The sequence below is a fragment of the Euprymna scolopes genome, chromosome 46 (genome assembly GCF_053919585.1).
Source record: "Euprymna scolopes isolate OS-2025 chromosome 46, ASM5391958v1, whole genome shotgun sequence".
NCBI lineage: Eukaryota > Metazoa > Mollusca > Cephalopoda > Sepiida > Sepiolidae > Euprymna > Euprymna scolopes.
Genome location: NC_136527.1, coordinates 142,300,517 through 142,324,043, shown reverse-complemented (window position 1 = coordinate 142,324,043; position 23,527 = coordinate 142,300,517). Strand labels below are relative to the sequence as shown.

Genomic DNA, 23,527 nt, shown 5'->3' with positions numbered 1-23,527 from the left:
GGTAAAATAAACAATGAGTTTTAGATGCAATTCTTTGTCGAGTCTTTTTAATCTCTCCATCTTTCTTTATCATTTTATTGAAGTCTCTACAATTTTGTTAAAAATTTCATCCATAGTTACTAAAATATTCTTGTAACTCAATTTTTAACCATTAATCCAATTCCATCAACACTTTCCAAGTTATTTATCAGATCTGGCAAAAAAATAAATCACGCTATTAACAAGAATTAAGACTATTTTTATTACCTTTCAAACCATATATAACAGGCACAAGGGGAAAACAAATGAACACATATCCTAAGGAAATGACAAGCACTAGAGGAAGACCTCCAATCTGTAATGGAATGCGGACAAAAATGGATGGTCACATTTAATGATGCCAAGACTAAGCTTGTCTCCTTCAATAATTACAAGAAATCTTCTCAACCATAAATAGCTATGGCTACTTCTTTCAATCTCCTTGGCTTAACGTTCTGTTAAAATGTTTAAAATGTTAAACGTATTTCATGTATACATTGGCTCGTACAATGGTGATCCCCTCACCAGACTTTCTTCCTGCCAATATATATCAGATCCCATCACAAAGTATGTAGTTTTCACACAGAAGGTCAACATCTTTGTTATATTGTCAATTGGGATGCAAGTGTCCCGTACCACTGTCAGAATTTCATCAGTGGATACTTTCATGAACGACTTACAACATCTAGACTCACCATCTGGTTGGAATGAATGGGAGCATTGTTTATTATATACAGCATAATCACATTGACACACCAGTTCCCGCTGGATCACTAAATTTAAGCAACGTTCAACCTGGTTAGTACTAAATGGGTGACCATTAATGACTTCACACAGATGGAATTTAATTAACGTCATTATCATTATTATTTTTTTTATTTGTTTTTATGAATTAGTCCATTGGGGAAATTATCCCTCTCAATAGAGGATTGATTCTATAATAATACATACACAATCTGCATAAAATATCATGTTTAAATGTATTGTACGACCAGGAAACATTGAGCATCCAGCATAATGTTTAGGAGCCTTGACTGTCGTACAGACGGTTGGGTTTCAATCCTGCCTTGAGGTAGTTGCCTGTTTAGCCGCACTGATGAGCTGTGAAACAGCGAAACAGTACTGTATGTGGACGATTATAATGCTCCTCATCTTGAGTTGAGCATATTGAGAAGTGATACACGAATTACCATTAACGTATAAACGATGCTCTTTATGTAAACAAATTGAGCTTAGGTATTTCGGACGATGTCAAAACATCGTTAAACTCAGGACTCGCTCAACAGCCACCGATAGCATAATGGTTAGGTGCCTTGACTGTTGTACAGACGGTCGGGTTTCAATCCTGGCTTGAGGTAGTTGCCTGTTTAGCCGCACTGATGAGCTGTGAAACAGTGAAACAGTACTGTATGTGGATGACTGTGTATATATATATACATATGTGTGTGCATGTGTGTGTGTGTGAATACGTGTATCATTTAGTGGGAACCAAATCGTAGATATGTTATATGGAATATGTTTTTTGTTGCTGATATAGTGAACAAAAAATGATTTCTATTCCGAAAACCGTTCTTAATATGGAGGAGGTTGAGGGTGTCTATTCCGAAAGCCGTTCTTCATCGTCAGCATATCCAAAAACCTTTGAAAAAATACATTGAGGTAATTGCCAATTGTCAATCATAGATGTCAACGAAAAGGGCATCCCCCACTAAGCTACGAAGTCTATTTTGTACTCTGTCAAGGCAGGATAGGCTGTTTTTAGCAGCTCCTGCCTAGATGTGGCAGCAGTACTCCATCCTTGCACGTACTTGGCTTATATAGATTGAGAATTGCATCAGCAGTGAGATATCTTCTGGAACGGTAGAAGGATCCTACTATTTTTCCAGCAACCTTGGCAACAGACTTGATGTACGTGTTCCATTTCAGATCAGGAGTAAAGATCAAACCCAGAAGCTTGTCAAAACATGGCACCTCCCCTAGACGAGAGCCCTTCATTTCAACTGATGCTAGATGGGGATCAGAGCGTTGATGAAGTAAAGATAAGAGCTTGGTTTTAGATGCATTAAAGGTAACCAGCCACTCCTTCCCCCACTGTACCAGCAGAGATTTTGGATTCTGTAGGCGCATGCACAAGTAAAAACAAAAGAAAAAAAAATCAAAACAGAAAAAAGATTTAAATTTCCGTTCCATTTTCCAAACAAGCCCAAAAGCTTTGCTTTCGATTTTACCCAATTTTCCATAAAAATTACTTTTAACTAGAAATCTAAATTTCATTCCATTTTAAATTTGGTACATTTTTACATTACGTCCAACTCATCGTTCACATTCAACATGTCAACTTTTATAGGTTTTCGGGGTTTGTATTACTATACACATAGATTCGAAAAAGTTGTCAAAAAACAAATATATAACGAATAAATGTTATCAAAGTTAAGATAAGTTACTTTTCTACTTAACTGGATATGTTTTTAGTGTTTTTATTTAATGTAACATGTTTATTCAGTTTCAAAAACATTCAGTGTTTATCGATATATTTGAAAAAGACAAATGACGGCTACCTCGCTATTGGATACGTTACGTTTGCGAAAATGATTTCAAACTAAAAAAACTATACAAAATACTGTTAGAAACTCACTCAATATATGTTACCATGACATAGGCTGACATATATTCGGTGGGTTTCTAACAGTATTTTGTATAGTTTTTTAGCTTGGACTCATTTTCTTAAACTTAACATATTCAACTGCGAGGTAGCCGCCATTTGTAATTTTCGAATACATCGGTAAACACTGTATGCATGTCTACCCCGAATAAAGAAAAATATGAAAGCAAGTAAATAAAGTGAAAGAGAACATATATCTGTAATTGTCTGATTGGAAATGTTTCGATTTAACTAATTAAAACGGGAAAGTTTTTCATGGAACGTATGTATATTTTTATTATTAAAAACAGAAATTAAAAAAGACATATTCATAATTGTTTAAACTGGGAAAAAGCGCCATTTGAAAACCAGAACATTTATGTTGAATAAAAAGTGTATCAAAATATAATTGTAAAAAACATCTATTTAAAAGATTGCGTAAGAAAATATAACTTTTAATAAAAATTTTTTGTCATTTTATTTATTTATTTTTGTTATTTATTTGGTATTTTTTTAGATTAGGTCCACCTCCACAATTTTCTTTTAAATGACGACTTGAACAGGTTTTCGACTATGCTGAATACGGAAATCGCATTGACATTTTGCAGAAATAAGTAGTTATCGAGATATAAAAAGTTGGAGTTTGTATTACTATAGACATAGATTCGAAAAAGTTATCAAAAAACAAATATATAACAAATAAATGTTATCAAAGGCAAGATAAGTTACTTTTCTACCTAACTGGATATGTTTTTAGTGTTTTTATTCAATATAACATGTTTATTCAGCTCCAAAAAACATAGTGTTTACCGATGTATTGGAACATTCAAGATGGCGCCTCCGCCTCAGTGAGGCGGAGGCGCGCCGCCTCACTCCCTCTCTAACACGGTAAGTTTGGGAAAAGGTGTTATAAATAAAAAACTAGACAAAATACTATTAAAACTCACCGAATATATATCAACCTCACGGTAACATATATTGAGCGGGGTTTTAACAGTATTTTATCCAGTTTTTTTTTTTTATTTATAACACCTTTTCCTAAACTTACCGTGTTAAAGAGAGAGTCAGACGCCATCTTGAATTTTCCAGTACATCGGTAAACACTGTATGATTTTGGAGCTGAATAAACATGTTACATTGAATAAAAACACAAAAAATATATCCAGTTTGGTAGAAAAGTAATTTATCTTGCCTTTGATAACATTTATTTGTTATATATTTGTTTTTTGACAACTTTTTCGAATCTATGTGTACAGTAATACAAACCCAAAAGTTGTTTTATGCATTGAATTCTTTGGCGGCCATCTTTGTTACTCGCGTGCGCGCCATAAACAAATATACGCGCGTAACAAAGATGGCCGCCAAAGAATGCAATGCATAAAACAACTTTTTATATCTCGATAACTACTTATTTCTCCAAAATTTCAATGCGATTTCCGTATTCAGCATAGTCGAAAACCTTCAAAAGTCCTCATTTAAAAGAAAATTGTGGAGGTGGACCTAATCTAAAAAAACACCATTTATTTTCTACTTCGCCGGTCATAATACTGATTTCTCCCTCTGATTTTAACGACAGGTGCCCCCAAAAAATGGCGTCTCGATTTTCGGCGATAAACTGGAGAAGTGGAGAAGTACAAAAAAAAAAATTAATTGTCTCAGTCAAGAAGGATTTTATTTCCACTGACCAAGAACAGAAAAGGTGAAGTGTAGTATCAGGCCAAGGAACATATGTTTGCCAAGCAATAAGTGTACTGTAATTCTAACTAAACAAACGCTTTAAAATAAGTTAAAACTAAAACTTTTTCGTTTCATCGTGAAAACTGCAATTTTTTTTTTTTCAAATAAATAATATTTTCTTACCTTTTGAATTTATTTCTGATTAAAAACAGAAATTAATCGATTTAAATTATGAACATTTCAAATGATGAAAACAAATTTGAAAAAAAAAAAAAAAAAATTCGTACCCGGTGTAGATTGAAAACATGCCCCTTGATTAAAAATAAATGAAAAGTAAAAAAGGGGTTTGTGTTCCGATCCACAGACGTACGAAAAAGTGGTAAAAAAAAAAAATAAAAAAAAAAAAATAATAATAATAATAATAATAATAATAATAATAATAAAACGTGCTTCTACAGAATTGGGACAAGATTTAGTCGTCGATAAATGGAGTTTTCAGATTTAAAAAAAACAATGGTTTCCCTTTCAACTTATTATTTGGGTTTGTATTACTGTACACATAGATTCGAAAAAGTTGTCAAAAAAACATGTTATCAAAGGCAAGATAAGTTACTTTTCTACCAAACTGGATATGTTTTTAGTGTTTTTATTTAATGTAAAATGTTTATTCAGCTCGAAAAACATACAGTGTTTACCGATGTATTGGAAAATTTAAAATGGCGGCCGACTCCCTCTTTGAGGCAGTAAGTTTAGGAAAAGGTGTTATAAATAATAAACTAGACAAAATACTATTAAAACCCCACCGAATATATGTCAGCCTGTCACAGTAACATATATTGAGCGGGTTTCTAACAGTATTTTGTATAGTTTTTTTAGTTTGAAATCATTTTCGCAAACGTTACGTATCCAATAGCAAGGTAGCTGTCATTTGTCTTTTTCAAATATATCGATAAACACTGAATGTTTTTGAAACTGAATAAACATGTTACAATCAATAAAAACACTAAAAACATATCCAGTTAAGTAGAAAAGTAACTTATCTTAACTTTGATAACATTTATTTGTTATATATTTGTTTTTTGACAACTTTTTCGAATCTATGTGTATAGTAATACAAACCCTTATTTCATGCTTTGGCCAGAGTTTTATAAATGTTCTCCCTGCGCGAGCCTTTTCTAGTCTCACACAAAAATATGCGCACACAAACATACACGCCCACGTCCACACACGTACATATATTCACGTTCGCGTACATACACTCACATTCACGTGTATATACACACACGCTAACACATACGCACACAGATGGAAGACGTCACTTCCCTTTCTAAGGAAATCCAGACATGCACAAAAGACCACCGGAAACGAGTATAAAAGGAGGAGCAATAAGCGGCTTCTTTCTTTTAGGATCAGCTTTCGAGCTGGTCGGTCTACGGACCGACCGTGCGTACCTCACGCCATTTACTACTATGTGGGACAAAAGGCCAACAGACAGTACCTACACTCTTTCTCTCTCTATCTACTACTGGTCCCTGAGAACACCTTTGTGTAGCTGACTGTTAACTGACGTCAACCCTCTATCCTTTTCTTTGTCTACACGATGGACTGCCATTTCTCGTTCTATTACATTACTCACTTCTCTTCGCACACGCGAACAAACGATAGCGACCTGAACTTGAAATGAACACACATTTACTTTTCCTTCTACAATACCAGTCCTCTACGAACGATGGTTGCACCCGCGCAGACATGAACACATGAATTCATTCTTTCAACAGTAAATAAACGACACGTTTATCTTATCCATCAATTGAGTTTTTGTTTCCTTCAATTCCATTCGTTTCATTATTTTCTTGTAGCAAGTTAGGGTATTATTATATCCTAGTCTCCTACATCCCCTAAATTTGACCAGCAGGTACGTGAAATAAAATGGCGTCGCCAATTTCGGTAATAAAGTGTAGAAGCACTGTCAATTCTAATAAATTACAATGTTAGCTTCCAAATGATGCATTATGCAATCGAAATTACCTAAATATTACTGAATTATTAAAAGAAAAACAACTTTATTCGTACTAGCAGGTGAAAAATTGCTGCCATTTTCTTTAAATCGAAACTTTGGAATTCTCCTGTGTGGTCGTTTTCTTCAAATTCTTTTTTTTTTAATAAATAATTTTCTACCTCATTGATTTTTGTAATTTTTGGATATAATCATCTTAAAAATACGAGGAATATGTATATACCATTGTTTTCATGTGAAATTCAGTTTTATGATTTCTGAAATTTCGTCCCAATAGTGTAGAAGTGCCAAAAAACATATAACAAATAAATATCACAGTAACATTTGGTTTCTAACAGGATTTTTGGTATTTTTTTTTTACATTAAGTCGTCCACTCGTTACAATTTTCTTTAAAATTACGACTTAGGTTTTCGACTATGCTGAATAAGAAAATCTTATTTAAATTTTGCAGGGACAAGTTTATTGAAATATAAAGACGTGTATTATGCACTGTAATTCACTGGCGGCCATGTTTGTACACGCATGTGATAAACAAATTTACTTCTCTGCTAATGACACTGCCACCTACTGAAAACATCCAGCGCGGCTGTAGCCGAGATTGAACTCACCAGACGAGTTCGTAGTGTAATTCAACTTGTGTTCTTGATGCTTCGCCAGGGCTATCAAGGGTTTTTTTCATTGTGACACCATCACTAGATGGGCTGCCTACCACGGCTGAAGAGAGTCCCATCTATCCTTGATAGAAGGATAGACACATTAGTTTCTCAAGCTGGTATTTTACCTCGCGGTACATACAGCACCTTGCCTTCCCAAATAACCACCCATCTGGTAATGGCCAGGCTCAACGTTGCTTAACTTTGGTGATCTGGTGAGAACCAGTGTGTAAACGTGATTGTGCCACCATGTTTGTCATCATCAATCATTACACCCAGTGGGGTGTTGAGCAGCAACAAATCCCCTCCACCTCCACCTATCCTAAGCCAGCCCAGCCAGTGAACCCCAAGAATGCTGCATAGCTTTCCTCTCCCTTTCCATCGTTCTTCAAGTTGTTCTCGGCCTTCCTCTCTTCTTTTTGCCATCTGGGGTCCAATGCAAGCTCTCCATGTTAAGAACAGTTTCTGAATAAACATCCCCAACCTCACCATGGCTCTCGGAATAGACATTTCGAACTTTCCCATGTTTCAAATGGCTTTCAATTTGGGAGGAGAATATTTGTCTCAAATTTAACTGTGATATTTGTTATCAGTATACCCAAAAACCTATAAATGTGGACATTTCAAATGTGAACAGTGAATTGACGTGTACATAGAAACATGGCAATCAGTGAATTACAGTGCATCTCGAAAACTACTTGTCTCTGCAAAATTTGAATGAGATTTTCGTATTCAGCATACGTGAAATCCTAAATCGGTTGTCATATATTGTTGTATTGTTGGTATCATAAAAGGGGCACCGCTGTATGCTTGTCTAAATGTTGATGTCTATTTGTGATATATTCATATCTAATCGTTCATATGCAGTTGTGTGTGTGTGTGTGTGTGTGTGTGTGTATGTGTGTGTATGTGTGTGTGTGTGTATGGTACATGTATTTTGGACATATCTTAACTTCATGCGTCGTTGATCTTGTCCACCTGGAATTCATCTTCTTCTTGGAGGGAGGGACTGGAAACCTGTTTTGGACGAATATTCATTCATTCCAAGATGATTGGTTTTATATAGTTTTTATTCACCTTCCAGATGTCCATCGCAGAAGAATGGAAAGTGAATGTCTTTGCTTGCGTGGTTAATCAAGGTCTTATTTTCACACACATCAGCACTCCCCTCCCCCTAGTGAAGGGGAGGGGACAACCTGCTAAATCGTCCGCTCTTCTTTGCGTCCAAAACCCAACTCACTGACTCCAGCTAACCTGATCACGTGACTCACACGCAGATACAATCAGCTGACCCTCACTTCCGGTAAAACGTGTCTACAATATAATTTACCATATTTCTTTCTTATATTCGACCTATTTCCTATCAAGATCTTGTGATTGATTGTCGGTCTTGAGAACATGCATCGTCTTTTTCTGTTAATCTAATAGACCCATATCTTCTTGATGGCATCTCCTTAGTAAGTCTTTATGGAGATCTTCTCAGGCCAGAATATCTTCAGCATTCACTGAAGGCAGCCGGTGAGATTCTCAGATGTTACTCTCATAGTTTCTTCCCCAGAACTGCTAGACTCCAGAACTCTGATGCAGAAGTTCATGTGTAATGTGAATAGATATCTTACTGCTCGACTCCCTACATCATCAACATCATCAACCATTACACCCAATGGGGTGTTGGGCAGCAACAAAGCACCTCCACCTCTCCTTCCAGTCCGCACGAGTTTATAGCTAGTAGTTGTTGGGATGAAGGAAGCCGATTAAAACGAGAAAGAAAGGGCAAAGTCTTCAGTGTCATAGTAGGTGTGTATCTGTATGTCTGTGTGTGTGTGTCTGTGTGTGTGTGTGTGTGTCGGTGTGTGTGCGTGTGTCAGTGTATCAATGAGAGCAGTTCTTTAACATGATAAAGAATGTTTGTTTGGGTACCGCACATGGAAATAAATGTGATTTTGAAGAGAGCTGAAATCAATGTGCCCTGCCAACCAATTGGTCAGTGTGGCCAAATCACTTTGGCACCAAGCATTGATCCGCTTATAGTAAATAGTTTGTTAACTGCTACAGAATAATTAAACAACAACCTTTTTTCTATAACAAAACAACGAAAAAGGTTATTTCGCATTAAAAAGGACTGTGTCCGAGGTGAAAGAAAAGAAAAAGGAACAGAAAGTTCTCGGGTGTTTGACTTTCTGGAAACAGAAAACTTGAAATGTCCTCAGACTGTCCAGTGGAATAGTCGCAGCCTAGGGGGATTCATTGGACAGAGAGCGAGAGGAGAGAGGTCCAAGTTCTTTGGTGGTCGGGGCTCCTCTGCTGGCTGCTGGATCATTCCAGGCAAGAGTAAATAGTTCATTAAGAGACACATAGAATTAATGCACCATGGTAGCTGATTGGTCAGTGTGTAGCTGAATCAGTCAGCAAATGGGCATTAATCCACAAGAAAATAGTCCGTTATGGTAACTGCTTCAAAATAGTTCCTAATCATGAGAGTGGAAGCGTATGTTTATGTTCATCACATAAGTGATGAACAGTAATTCGAAATAAAAATTATTTTAGAAAAAAGAATCAAATTCTCATTCAATGTGGTAAGTTTCCATGATGAGAATTATGGTTCATTTGCCTGGTGTGCGAAAAATCATGTTGAGGATGATTTAATCTGTAGCAGTCGAAATTACATCAAGCATAATCAGGAGCTAATTCTCATGGCTTGAGATTTAAAATTCACTTTCTTCCTGGCTTGTCCAATGAGAAGCCAGCTGTCAGTCACGTTGTAGGGGATTGGTGTACATCCACCGATGCCTGGCATCACAGTCGTGGCGTAAGCATAGATAAATATCTCCAACTCCCAACAAAAAAATAAAATAAAAAGGCAAGACCAGTTTCAACATCTATAAATATAAAAGCGAAAATGTGTGTATGTATGTTACCTTTTTGTGTATGTTCGAGAAAGGCTTTTTTCCGAGAAGCGATCGGTCGACTCACTTCTTCTTAAAGTTTTTTATATCACGCCTAAATCATAATATCTACGAGTTAACAACCGGGGTCGCCTGTCTATTTAATTTGCCCGACTTTCAAAAGATATATATTCAAGATTTTTCAATCGCCGCATGTGCATTAAGCTTTTTTGTAGAGAGTTGGGCAGCAAGATGTCGATTCACGTTACACTTGAACTTCTGCATGTCAGTACAGTTGGGGAAGCAGGAACCTGGCAGGGAGTTCCAAAGTCTAGCTGTTCTGGGGAAGAAACTACTGGAGTAGAAGGCCTCTTACGTCTAGGGATCTCTACTGTGAAGGGGTGGGATTGTACTGCTTGTCGGGGGTATTTACGTAGAGGGGGTAAAGTATCGTGATAATTTTTCTCCATAACTGTTAGAAAAGTTATTTTTTTAGGAATTAATCCAGTGAGAAGAAGGGAATAAATGTGCATGACATGTGAAGTCGGAGTTGGACGGCGAGTTGCTTACTTGTAGTACTGCATCCTGAACTGGTTTGGATTTCGCGTGCAATATCTTTTATGCACTTCTGGATGGCTCCCGGTGAAGATTTAGGAAATGTGTTTTCCTTCAAGTGTTTATCGGACAGAAAATGTAAACCCTGTCACGTCGTATGCTTTGTTTTATATCTGCACGATAGGACAAAGTTTTACTTTTTTTTCCACAAAATCTGCGTAGGTGGATACGGCAAATATGCACATATCTGAAATGTTATTTATTTCAACGTGACCCCCCTCCCCTGCTAGACAGAATGTCGATAAGGAGGAATAAAATAGGTTGCTGTGTAAAGGTGATCAATCGGTGTGGACGTCTCAAGTCTTCAGTTTTAGCACTAGGGAGCACTGTATTGTTAGCGGACCTTGTTTGAAAGGTAATTCTTGGTTGATGGCAAACGAAAAGAAAAGTGACGTCATCAGTTTGTGTTGTGCAGTTGTCTGGTGAAGTAAATGATGCAATTTCGAAGGAAATGAATTGTATGCGTTCGTAATTGCATTATGCGCATAACAGAAATGTTAGTTATTTTAATGTCTAACGTGGCCGAATGTATAAAACATGAAACCAACAATAGACTCCCTCTCTTTCTACCAACACCGACGTACTTCAACATGCGGCACACACACATGTATTCTCTTTTATACAAGGGAACTCTTTAATCCTTTGCTCCATTAAATCTTTATATAGAACTATGGGTTTGTATTACTGTCCCCATAGATTCGAAAAAGTTGTAAAAAAACAAATATATAACAAATAAATGTTACCAAAGGCAAGACAAGTTAATATTCTATCTAACTGGATATGTTTTTAGTGTTTTTATTTAATGTAACATGTTTATTTAGCTAAAAAGACATACAGTGTTTACCGATGTATTGGAAAATTTAAAATGGTGCCCGGCTTTCTCTTTGACACGATAAGTTTGGGAAAAGAAGTTAAAAATAAAAAAATATACAAAATACTGTTAAAAACCTACCGAATATATGTTAGCCTATGTCACGGTAACATATATTGAGCGAGTTTCTAACAGTATTTTGTCTAGTTTTTTTTATTTTTAACTCATTTTGTGTCAAAGATTTTTCTCTGTGAGTTTCGGTCCATTTCAAAAGTAATAACAAAGTTGCACTTTTTGCCATTTTTTTTCTTTTTTAAAAGGGAGTCACTACTTATCAAGGCCGGAAGGTCACTCGAGGATAAGTATTAATGAATGTGAGGTGGTAGTATAGTAGTCGATAATGGTGTATGTTGGGTAGAATTTGCCTGTATGTCCTAGGATGAAGCACTCTGGGCAAGAGCTGCTAGAAGCGGAAGCACCTTATCCTGTGTTGACAGAGTTCAAAATAGACTTTATCGCCTAGTGGGGAATGCCCTTTTCTCGTCCCTGCAACCTTTCCCACAGAAGAGATGTTGCGAGTTTGTCTCTGCTTTATTATTTTCATGGCATGTGCTCGTCTGAGCTCCAATCTTGCCAAATTTTCATGAAAAACATTTGTCTAGCTGAAACCACTGTCAATAATTTCTCCCACTTTTATCTGTGGCTAAACGTAGATTCCATGAACAAAGCTTCTTTCTTAGAACTGCACGTCTTCCGTTTTCCTGCTGACTACAATATGGTCATCTTCAAGTTCAATGTACACAAATTCTTGATAAGCCATCCCCTTAAATAATCTAATTTACCAAATTTACATTTCTAAAGATGACTACATGTTCCCTTTGACTACTGTACACTCATTAACCCTTATCCTCGAGTGGCCTCTAGGGCTTGATAAGTGGTGACTCCTTTGTAAAAAGAAGAAAACAGCTTTCTCTCTTCAAAAAATAATGTTTACAGGGGAAAAGTTTACGTTACACTGCCATGGGAGATAATAAAATTTTAGCAAATCATTTCATTTCTTCTTAAAAATAAATTATCATAATGCAGAGTAATATATATATTGTTATATATATTGTTATACATATTGTTATATATATTGTTATATATTTTGTTATATATATTGTTATATATTTTGTTATATATTTTGTTATATATGTTGTTATATATATCGTTCAAGCCCAGGTGTACTTCACCATTTAAATTTTATTTAAACTTTTTTCTTATTAAGGAGTTAAATTTACAGTACAATTTAAAATCACTGCAAATCATTTCTTCATTTGCATATGTTAAAATTAAAAATTAAGCAGAAGTGATTTTTCCAGGGCATTCATTGTCAATCCAAAATGTCAGCTGACGTGACATTGTAAACAAACACAAATGGAATTTGATGAACGACATTAACATATTTTTTTTGCAAATTAGTTCACCAGACAAATTGTTCCTTGTAATATATAATATTCAATAGAGGATTGATTCTATAAGAATACATACACACTCTGCATAAATGAAAATATCACAGCATATTGCACAACCGGGCAATGCTGGGATGCCAGCTAGTTTACTAAAATATAATTATGAAATTAAATCCTCCAAAATGGATTTCAATTTCTTTATAAACAAGTCAACCATTTTGTAAATAGTTGAAAAATAAATAACTTTGAAATTTGGAAGGAATTTGGAAGTATTTAAACTCGCAATTCTCTTGTACTGAATGGAAACTATGTTAATCGAATGATTTAAGTTTTTTCTATCTTGTGGCAGCTATTGCATCGACAGAGAAGAGAAGTTTACCAAAAAGTGGGATTGCTTCTGCACAAAGCCTATAATAATCTGTGTAGATTTTCCAAGCAACTTAATTTGATGCAAACATTTTCCATTATCTTTTTAGGTTCAACAAAAAATTAATAAGATAATGTTGTTACAAGAAAAGAGACCTTTTCTTGTAAGAAAAGCATTAGATAAGTAAAAATGAGATTAAGAAAGACCGAGATTCGAACCTTGTAAGCAAGGTTCAGAAATAGATTCAGAAATGGAATTTAGCATTGTTCAGTTCAAATAAAATAGTTTAGATATGTTGTAGTAAAAGGAATTTTGATTGTTCATTCTTTTTATGAAAACTGAATTAAAATAAGGTCAGCTAGAGAAGAACGAACAATAGCAAATTAAAAACATGTCGAAAAATAGGTTAGTAAGAATTTTTGTCTGCAGAAATGGTTTGGGAACATATGCGAACCACGCATGTTCAGGCCACATGGGTCGATCACGTTTTTGGTTACACATATGATGTCATAGCAGAAATGAATTTTCAATATAGGAGTTAGAGTCAAAGATGAGTTAGAGAGAGAGAGAGAGAGACAGATGGAGTCCAAAGTTTAGTCTGGATCGAATCAGAGGAGGGTCCCCCTTTAGAAGCAAAGGGGAAAGTTTTAAACAACTTTGAATTCCTGGATGTGATCATCATTTTTCTGACCGGTCAAATGGAATAAAAGAACATCTCATATTTTTGTAACTGTCATCTTCGTGTCGTCTTTCTGCAATAAATGTAATGTGTAATCATCTTATATGAACATTGTGTTCCACTCATCATCTTTAAGGAACTTGTGTATAAACCCCCATTCTTAAGTAATGTGTCTCTCTCCACTGTGCCATAGGCCCCGAAGGGCGATTGAGGTTGGACAAAAAATCCAACCTCGATCGCCCTTCGGGGTTCGTGGCACAGTGGATAGAGGCATTGAATCTCTACAGTTCGAGGAGAGAATTGTCTGAAGATATCGGTTTCAGAAGATTCAGAGTTCCTATCCCGTATGTATGTCTTCGTGTCGCCTTTCTACCAAATTGACCGTAATGTGAAATCATTTGTATGAACATTGTTCCCACTCATCTTTATAATGAACTTTGTGTATAACTCATCTAAGTAATGTGTCCCCCCTCTCCATCTAAGAAACGTGTCCCCCTCTCCATGTAAGTAATGACTGTCCCCTTCGGCGTTAAAGAACTGTATACCACTATCAGCCGGTCACTGGGGTGTGACCGACAGACGTGTTTTAGTAAATGTCTTAAAGCGGTCTCATGAAGACATGAAGACGGGCCAGTCATTAGGGTCTGAGTAACAAGAAGAAAATCATACCTGAGATATTGGATTTGGGTGTGGCTCCTTTCTTTTCTCAAGATGATCTCTTCACCCTGGTGGCATTCTGGTGGGAATCTTCATCTCCCTGTCCTCAGGGCCGCCTTTCGACTTCAGACATTTATGAAGGCATTCATGGCAGACAAGAAAAATGACACGCGACACAATTGTAATATACAAAGGTATAACTAACTATTTTATTTTACATTAGAGATACAATATATATTACAAAAAAAAACAATTTACAATTAATTTTTACAATAGGCTTTTCGAAGCTAACTAAACTACCCTAACTAGTGTTGAGGGAGGGGGTGCCCCCCTCATTTACGGAGAGACAAAATATGCGTCCTCACATCATGGTGGTCGTGCAGGAAAGAGACAGAAAGATAGCAAGGGGATTATGGGAAGGGGTTTCTTTGTATCTCTACGCTCATGGACAATTTACCACCCGTCCATGCTGCAGAGTGTGTTAGAAACAGTGGCACAAGGAAATAGTGCCACATCCCTCCCTATGCTATCCGAAATTTATGAGCATTCATAAATTTCAGAAGTCCCTAATTTTCCGTGAATGGTGCGTCAACCGGCCGTCAGCAATCAATGTCTCCATGCTCTACGTTCCATCAGGAACTCAGTGAAGCAAGTTATCTTTTCCACCAGGCTCCTGGTAGGCTGGTATACTGCTTCAAATACCAGAGAGGGTAATCATCCTCGCCCTCCATCGAGGCAATGGCATCACGATTTCAGTTACTGGATTTACACTTTGTTAAGCAACCAGTATAATATTTTTTAACAAAGCCGGATTTTACGTGAGTTCATCACGCCGACCTATACGTATTTGACTAAGCCGGATTGTACGTGAGTTTATCACGCCGACCTATACGTATTTCACTAAGCCGGATTCTACGTGAGTTTATCACGCCGACCTATACGTATTTCACTAAGCCGGATTGTACGTGAGTTTATCACGCCGACCTATACGTATTTCACTAAGCCGGATTCTACGTGAGTCTATCACGCCGACCTATACGTATTTCACTAAGCCGGATTCTACGTGAGTTTATCACGCCGACCTATACGTTTTTTTAATTTAGTCTGCATAACATTATTTTCGTAACTGGATTTACGCTCCCTTCAGCAACCAGTATAATGTATTTTAACCAAGTCGGAGTTACGTGACCTCATCACGCCGACCTATATGTATTCCAAGTTATTACTTCAGTTACTGGACTTACGCTCTCTTCAGCAACCAGTATAATGTATTTTAGATAAGTCGGGGTTACGTGACCTCATCACGCCGACCTATATGGATTTAGTAAAACCTTGGTCTTCAGAGGTTCTAATCCAATTAATTCTGTTAGAGCAAGGAGTCTGCCGCCGAGCGACCAATAAAAACTATCCACCACGGAATATTTATTAATTATATAAAGAATTAACTAAGAAGGGCACTCAGCCTTCATGAGTTAGAATACTCAATTAGGGGGAAAAAAATTTCCAAAAATAAACAATTCAGAAACCTGGTATACATTAAATCAATGAAATAGGGTGTTAACAATTTTTTTTCTTAAAAAGAAAACATTTTTAAAAAATCATTTCAGAGCACCTCGGTCACAATTAGAATTTGTTTACACAATGCAAACGCATTTCAGTTATTACATTCATAATTAACTTTTTCCCAAATTTCAGGGTACATTTAAAAAGTATATGTATTTTTTCAAAACTTGATTTACAAAAGATCATTAAAATTTAATTCCAAAATTTAAAAATTATTTCAAGTATTTTGGTTCATCGTTAAAATCAATTTATGTTAGTTAACTTCTTTCCAAAGTAATTCATTTATTATTATAAAAACCAATCTTCTCAAAAGGTCATAAACTTCGAATAGACCCATTTTTCGTAATACAATTCAAAAATTATTCCAAACATTTGGTTCATTATTAAAATTAATCTTCCGAAAAGATCATAGACAATTCATTTTGAATCAATTCACCCTTCACAATGAGATTCAGAAACATCCCAAAATTTTCATTTCGTAATTATTATTTTTAAAATTCAGTGTATATTTAAAGTTATTTAATTGATTCTTAAAAATCATTTCTTCTTATAGGTCATTATCAAGGTCATTTCGAATTCAGAAACATTTCACGTTAATTAACTTTATTTTCCAAAGTAATTATTTTATCATTTAAAAGCAATTCTTTTCCTAAACTCACTCACAAGGATTATTTCGAATTAATAAACTCCCACCACACCTGGGAGTCACATTAGTTAACGACCAGTTCTGTATAGTTAACAGCTCGAAAAAATTAAAGTTTCAATTAAAGAGAGATCTTTCTAGACTGAGGAAATCCTTTTTTTTTTCTTAATAATTAATTCAATTTTACGTATATACTCCTCAGTCAATATTTCAGGGACCCCTATCATACGGTCCAATTTCAAATAAACCTTCAATTAAAGAATTTGCTCGAATAATTCTTCCCTAAAATCATCTAGAGTTCAGGAAAATCTCTTTCGTTAGTCAAACAATATTTCCTTAGAAATTATTAAAAATTCAGAGAATATTCGAAATGTAATAGCGTAATTTTTTCTTTAAGAACAACTATGAACATTTCAGAGAACTCTTAAAAAATTAACGTAATCATGTAACAGTTGGCTTTTCCAAACACTCGAAGACTTCAAAAAAGTACTTTAAGTGCTGTTTGAATAATCGTCTCAGTTTTTATTTTTAATAAAAACCAATTGAAGACATCATTTAATGTAATTAAACGAAGCATAAATAATTTTGTTCTTTAAACCTGGTAGAAAAATTTAAAAAACTCCAAGTCAATTCGTTATTATATGCCCTCCTGCAATCAGCCATGGGGGGTTAGCTATACACTCATTAAAACGCAAGAGTAGAGAGAGAGAATGAGGGGGAAAGAAGGGGATAGAGACAGAGCGATGCCATTACACACCCTACCACCCTCATAACACTATTACGTAATCTCACAAAAAAAACTCGATTTTAAAAGTCACTCTCTCGTCCCCAAAAAAAAAAAAAAAAAAAGCTTGCAGAGGGTGAAAGAATGGTAGACAACACGAGAAGTGGAGAAAGAGAGGAAGGGAAACAGAGGCAGGTCGCATTGTTCCCCCTACCCATCCCTCAACACCCTCACAAGCACCATGACGAGGTCATCTTCGCTTCTTTCCTATGTGCGGCCATTGTTTTAAACAAATAAGTGACAGGTAGACATTAAACATTTCTACGAGTTTAAAACAAATAACTAAATAGAAAAACAATCTTATTTTGAACAATTTTGTAAAAGGCATTCTCACACAAAAAAAAACGTTCACATTATGTAATCCAAATTTTTAGCAATCCATTTTTTCTTTCCTTTTTTTAAACAGACAAATCAAAATTAATAAAAAAAACATAATCAAATCAAAAAACCATATATGTTTCGGCATTAACTGCTAATCAAACCCGAAAAATAAACACATCAACTGTTCATGGAATAAAATGTAATGTAAAAGTTCTATTTTTTCAAATCTGAATCTAACACTTGCAAAGTCAAAAGAATTTTTTAAAAGGTCCTATATTTTTATAAACCTGAAATAAAGATCAGATAAAAAAATGTTAGGTATCCTTTATTTTATTTCCTTTTTTTTTTTTAAATTTATTTTTCGAGCTTCGTGTTTGAAGGATTTTTTTCTTTTTTTTTTTTCTTTCATGTAATAACAAGATGCATAGATATACACACATATCGATATATATCCGGAGAGAGACAGAAAGAGAGAAAGCGTGAGAGAGAAAGAGATATTGCATATTCTAGAGACACTTTTTTCTCGTCTCTGTTTTTTTTTTTTTTTTTTTTTGTGTGTGGGGGACACATTTCTTACTTTTTTTTCGAAGGGTTACTTTCAATACTCTTTTTTTTTTTTTTTTTTTTTAAACCGATCTTTTGTAAACTGTTTTTTTTTTTTTTTTTTTTTTTGTAGGTGCAAGACAATTTTTTGTTCAGGTTCTGAATTTTCTTTTTTGAGTGCGTTTTTTTTTTTTTTTTTTTTTTTTTGTGCGCGTGTGTACTGGTCTGCCATTTTTTTAAAATTTTGCCAGAAATAATAGTTTTTTCCGTTTTTAAAGACCGTGGACCATTTTTTTTTTTATTCGATTCGTCTAGTGGTCGTTATTTTTGGTTGTGCCGTGGGTTTAAGGGTCGAAATTATTTCCATGCTGGGAAACAATATGTTCTGGTCATAGTGCATCATTTATACTGCGACACAGATGCGACGAGATCCGTCTGGTAATTAACCAGGGTCAATCCTGCGTCTTAAGGCAACCATTTATGCCACGATCAGCCGGTCACTGGGGTGTGACCGACAGACGTGTTTTAGTAAATGTCTTAAAGCGGTCTCATGAAGACATGAAGACGGGCCAGTCATTAGGGTCTGAGTAACAAGAAGAAAATCATACCTGAGATATTGGATTTGGGTGTGGCTCCTTTCTTTTCTCAAGATGATCTCTTCACCCTGGTGGCATTCTGGTGGGAATCTTCATCTCCCTGTCCTCAGGGCCGCCTTTCGACTTCAGACATTTATGAAGGCATTCATGGCAGACAAGAAAAATGACACGCGACACAATTGTAATATACAAAGGTATAACTAACTATTTTATTTTACATTAGAGATACAATATATATTACAAAAAAAAACAATTTACAATTAATTTTTACAATAGGCTTTTCGAAGCTAACTAAACTACCCTAACTAGTGTTGAGGGAGGGGGTGCCCCCCTCATTTACGGAGAGACAAAATATGCGTCCTCACATCATGGTGGTCGTGCAGGAAAGAGACAGAAAGATAGCAAGGGGATTATGGGAAGGGGTTTCTTTGTATCTCTACGCTCATGGACAATTTACCACCCGTCCATGCTGCAGAGTGTGTTAGAAACAGTGGCACAAGGAAATAGTGCCACAACTGATCAATCTCTCTCCACTCTAATATATGTTAAAAGAAGGAACATCCACAGAACTGTAAAAGGTATGTCTTCTCTCCCCCTCTGTAATATCTGTATAAATGTATCTTCCCCTCATCAATATGAATGTTACCATCCGTAATATGGTCTCCTATACAACAATGTGACCCCTACAGGGCCAGGACAGATGCACAGACTTGAAAGAAAGATGCGACTGGTTCCAATCCCTGTTGCATCACCTTCTGTCCCCATATGTCCCCATCGCTGTGGTTCGCTTACTTGTCTCCAATCTGGGTCTGACTTCCAAACTGTCAACAGGGCCGATATGAAAATAAGCTGCGATCATCAAGCAACAACGTGTGAAATCATAGAAGGTTCATGAGCAACATTGCCAATCTATCTTATTGATTTGTAGCTTTTGTTTGTAAAGTCAGAAATGACCAGAGAACAACGAATCCTGATGCCACCTTTTCTTGGATTTTCACCAGAGTCCTTTGAAGCTAGGTTGATGGCTATCTGAAGTTTTTTCTCCAATCTGCTCTCTGGGGACCTAGTGAATAGGAGCTGGTCATTCCACACCAGATGATGTAATACTGTTTAATGCCAAACCTGTTGGCCACAGTTGACCTTACAAGGAACCAAAGAGGTCAAGGATTAATTGCATTAAATGTCACAAATGTTACAAAATGCGTCACTCATACAAATTTTAGATTTAAATTCGTTGCTAACAAAGTTCTTTGTCTGTTATCGTCAGCTTACACTTAAGAAAAAAAAGATCAACTTAGAAAAGAAAACAGAAGCACGTATCAACCAGGTTGCAATGGAAGGGGGGTCGCCAAAGACGCGTGGCAGTATGTGTGTGTGTCTGCTTCAGATGTCTCCGTTATATTGGAATTGGTTGGTTGTAACTCCAACTACTCGATACACGCCCCCAAACGGTCTGCAGCCAATCAGAGCCGGCCCATTCACTGGGTTCAATAACGTTCTGCCTCCAAAAGGTGGGGGGGGGGAGGTCCAAGTATTTCCCACCGACCTCTGAACTCCCGGATGTAGAAGAAAAAAAAAAATAAATAAATAAAAAAAAATAAATTAAAAAAAAAAAAAAAAAAAAAAAATTATTGAAGAGAAAAAAGGGTTCATCTCTCCTTATTTGAATTCGTTAGTGGTCATAGCAAAACGGAATTATTATTTCGGTAAAAGCAATAAATATCTATGCCCCATGGATTGGCGACTTTTATGGTTTCACTATCAGATGTAGTATTCCTTAAAGTCCGATTTAATGATCACCAGTCTGTCTTGCAATAAACATTTTTCTTTCCTTCGTCTCTCATTTATCATCCGTCATGGAATGCTTTTCTCAAGTGGTTTTCATGGTCGAGTACAACTTAACTGGCCACTTTCTGGAGGTCTTCTCAATCAACATAAGTGCCAACCTTTCACATAAATATATGGTGTTAGCTTAAACCCTTCAACTAACAATTTCCCTTTTCTGTCATCATCATCCTGTTAGATTCAACAATGCAGTGTTAAAAGGGCCACTCAGGAGACCAGCTGTCTCTCAATTCACAAGCAAGGCATTGTCTGGTGCTACATCTGGTCACATAAACTTTAGTTTGCTAAAAACATTTCTGAATTTAATTCCAAATTATTTTGTATCTTAGGCATTTGGATGATGTCAAAACATTAATTCACTGCCCGTACAGCAGTAGCCATATACTATAATGGTGAGAAGCCTTGACTGTCATTTGAACGGCCAGGCTTAGTTGCCTGTCTAGTTGCACTGATGAGCTGTGATACAGCGAAACAGTACTATATGTGGATGACTATATATATTCTTAATAATAATATATAGTTAAGTGTTAGTTTCACTCATTTAGAACTGCTTGTTTAAAAGTTGTTTGAATTATTTTTCATGCGTTTATTCTCCATAAGTAAAAAGAAATTTAAATTATTTTCCTTTCAATTGCTTTTTACTTACACTAACATGTTTGAGTGTTAGTTTCACTCATTTAGAACTGCTTTAAAGCTTTACCACTGCTCACTCATTTTGCGACCAAATTAAAAACAACCTTTACAGTTCATGGATCACCTTCTCAGCTATATTTTGAAACAAAAAAAATTTAATTTTCGTTCAGTAAAACAAGTTATAAAATTACTGTGTTCAAAAGTTCTCAGAATGTGTAAAGAATGTATAGCCACGTTTTTTTCTGATTGGCTGGTGGTTACCATAGCAACCAAATCTGTTACACTACCTCAAATCGGCTGGGAATGGCAGAGATGATAAAAAAACTGTCGCTAATAATTCACTGCTGTCCCAATCTGTCGCTCAGCTATACTGTCACTGATAATTCACTGTCACTGTCGCTCAAACGCCTTTGCTTGCAAGCAAAAACTGACTGTTGAATGAATGCTAGAATCCAGAGAGAAAAAGTGAGACATCAAAAAGAGAGAGAGAGAGAGGTAACAAGTGAAACAAAGAGAAAATTTTATTTCGAAGCAAAACCAGGAAAAATCATAGATTACATAGAAAAATATGAGCATGAAAAGTAATACAGTTAAGAGTTATACATGGAAAAGTAAAACTGGAGAAGAAAAATATATTCTTTTAAATATATTTATTTATATATATTCCTTTACATATAAAAGAGATAAATCCTCATTTCATAGTAAACACTTCTGTTTCAAGTTTTTTCTTTATGTATTTTCATATGATTCAACATGTTTGATTTTATCGCAAAAGAACGGCAACAAATTTCACAGGAAAATGGTTTTTCTCCAGTATGAGTTCTCATATGAACCAGAAGTGAAAACTTTTTGGTGTAGGAAGCATCACATAGTTCACAACAAAATGGTTTCTCTCCACTGTGTATTCGCATGTGTTCGACCCGAGATGACCTCTGCGTGAAAGTCGAACCACACAATTCACAAGAATAAGGTCGATCGCCAGTGTGGTTTCGCATGTGAATTGAAACTGATGACTTTTTTGAAAAACTAGCGCCACACACTTCGCAAGAATATGGTTTTTCTCCCGTATGGGTTCGCAGATGTTCGACCACGTGAGAATTCCTTGAAAATGAAGATCCACATATTTGACAAGAATATCGCCGTTCTTGTGTCGGCAGTTTTATGCGTTTTGCCAGTGTTGATTTCTTTGAAATGGCAGAATGTTGTGCTTCGGGCAAATGCTTGTGCGAATTTAAATGTTTATTCAAAGCATTTTTCCTTGTAAAAGATTGGCCGCATATTTCGCAAGAATAACGGTTTTCTCCACTGTGTGTCATCATATGCCGCTGTAGACTGTATTTTATTGAAAATGACATGTGGCACACTTCGCAGAAATAAGACATATTTACTGGCTGCTTTTATAATTTATTTTTTGAATTAAAATATCAGACCAATTTTGCTCAAATGTTTGTGTGTTTCTATTAGCTTTTCAGACTCTAGCCATTTGTTTTTTTGCTATAAAAATTATGAAGTGTTCAAATTTGTCATTTTCTTTTGTTTTGTCTTTCTGTGTTTCCAAATTATTTTTTCAAATTATATTAGAACTTTCTTGCTTCAATGTAGCTTTGCTATAAGAATTTCGAAGCATTCAAATTGTACGTTTTCTTTTCATAAATTTTTTTAAAAAGTATACACCAGAGTAATAAGACATATTTACTGGTTGTGTTTTCAAGTTACTTTTTTGAAGTTAAATATTAGATTAATTTTGCTAAGATGTTTTCTCTATGTAGCTTTTTAGATTCTAGCGTTTTTTTGCCAGAAGAATTCTGAAGCATTCAAATTGTATATTTTCTTTTCATAAAAAATTAAGGAAAACATACTCCACAGTAATAAGATATATTTACTAGCTGTGTTTTAAGGTTATTTTGTATCAGTTAAATAAGAAACTTGTCACAAAAATGTTTCTATGAAGCTTTTCAGACTAGCTGTGTTTTTTACTATAAAAATTCTGAAGTGTTCAAATTTTTCATTTTCTTTTAATAAAAAATCAAAGAAAAGTACACTTCACAGTAATGAGACATATTTACTGGTTGTGCTCCCAAGTTATTTTTGGAATTTAAATATTAGATTAATTTTGCTCAGATGTTG

The 23,527-nt window shown here is 35.5% G+C and overlaps 1 protein-coding gene across 1 annotated transcript in view; it reads right to left on the bottom strand.

Annotated features, from left to right (window-relative positions):
* The window catches only part of LOC145270219 (uncharacterized), a 64,120-nt gene that overhangs the window by 5,811 nt on the left and 34,782 nt on the right, over positions 1-23,527 (bottom strand). The window contains exon 2 of the mRNA XM_080125851.1: positions 22,118-23,527. This exon is cut by the window's right edge and continues 632 nt beyond it. Within this exon, the coding sequence (XP_079981977.1) occupies positions 22,118-22,782 (665 nt within the window). The 5' untranslated portion in view covers positions 22,783-23,527. The remainder of the gene's footprint in view (positions 1-22,117) is intronic.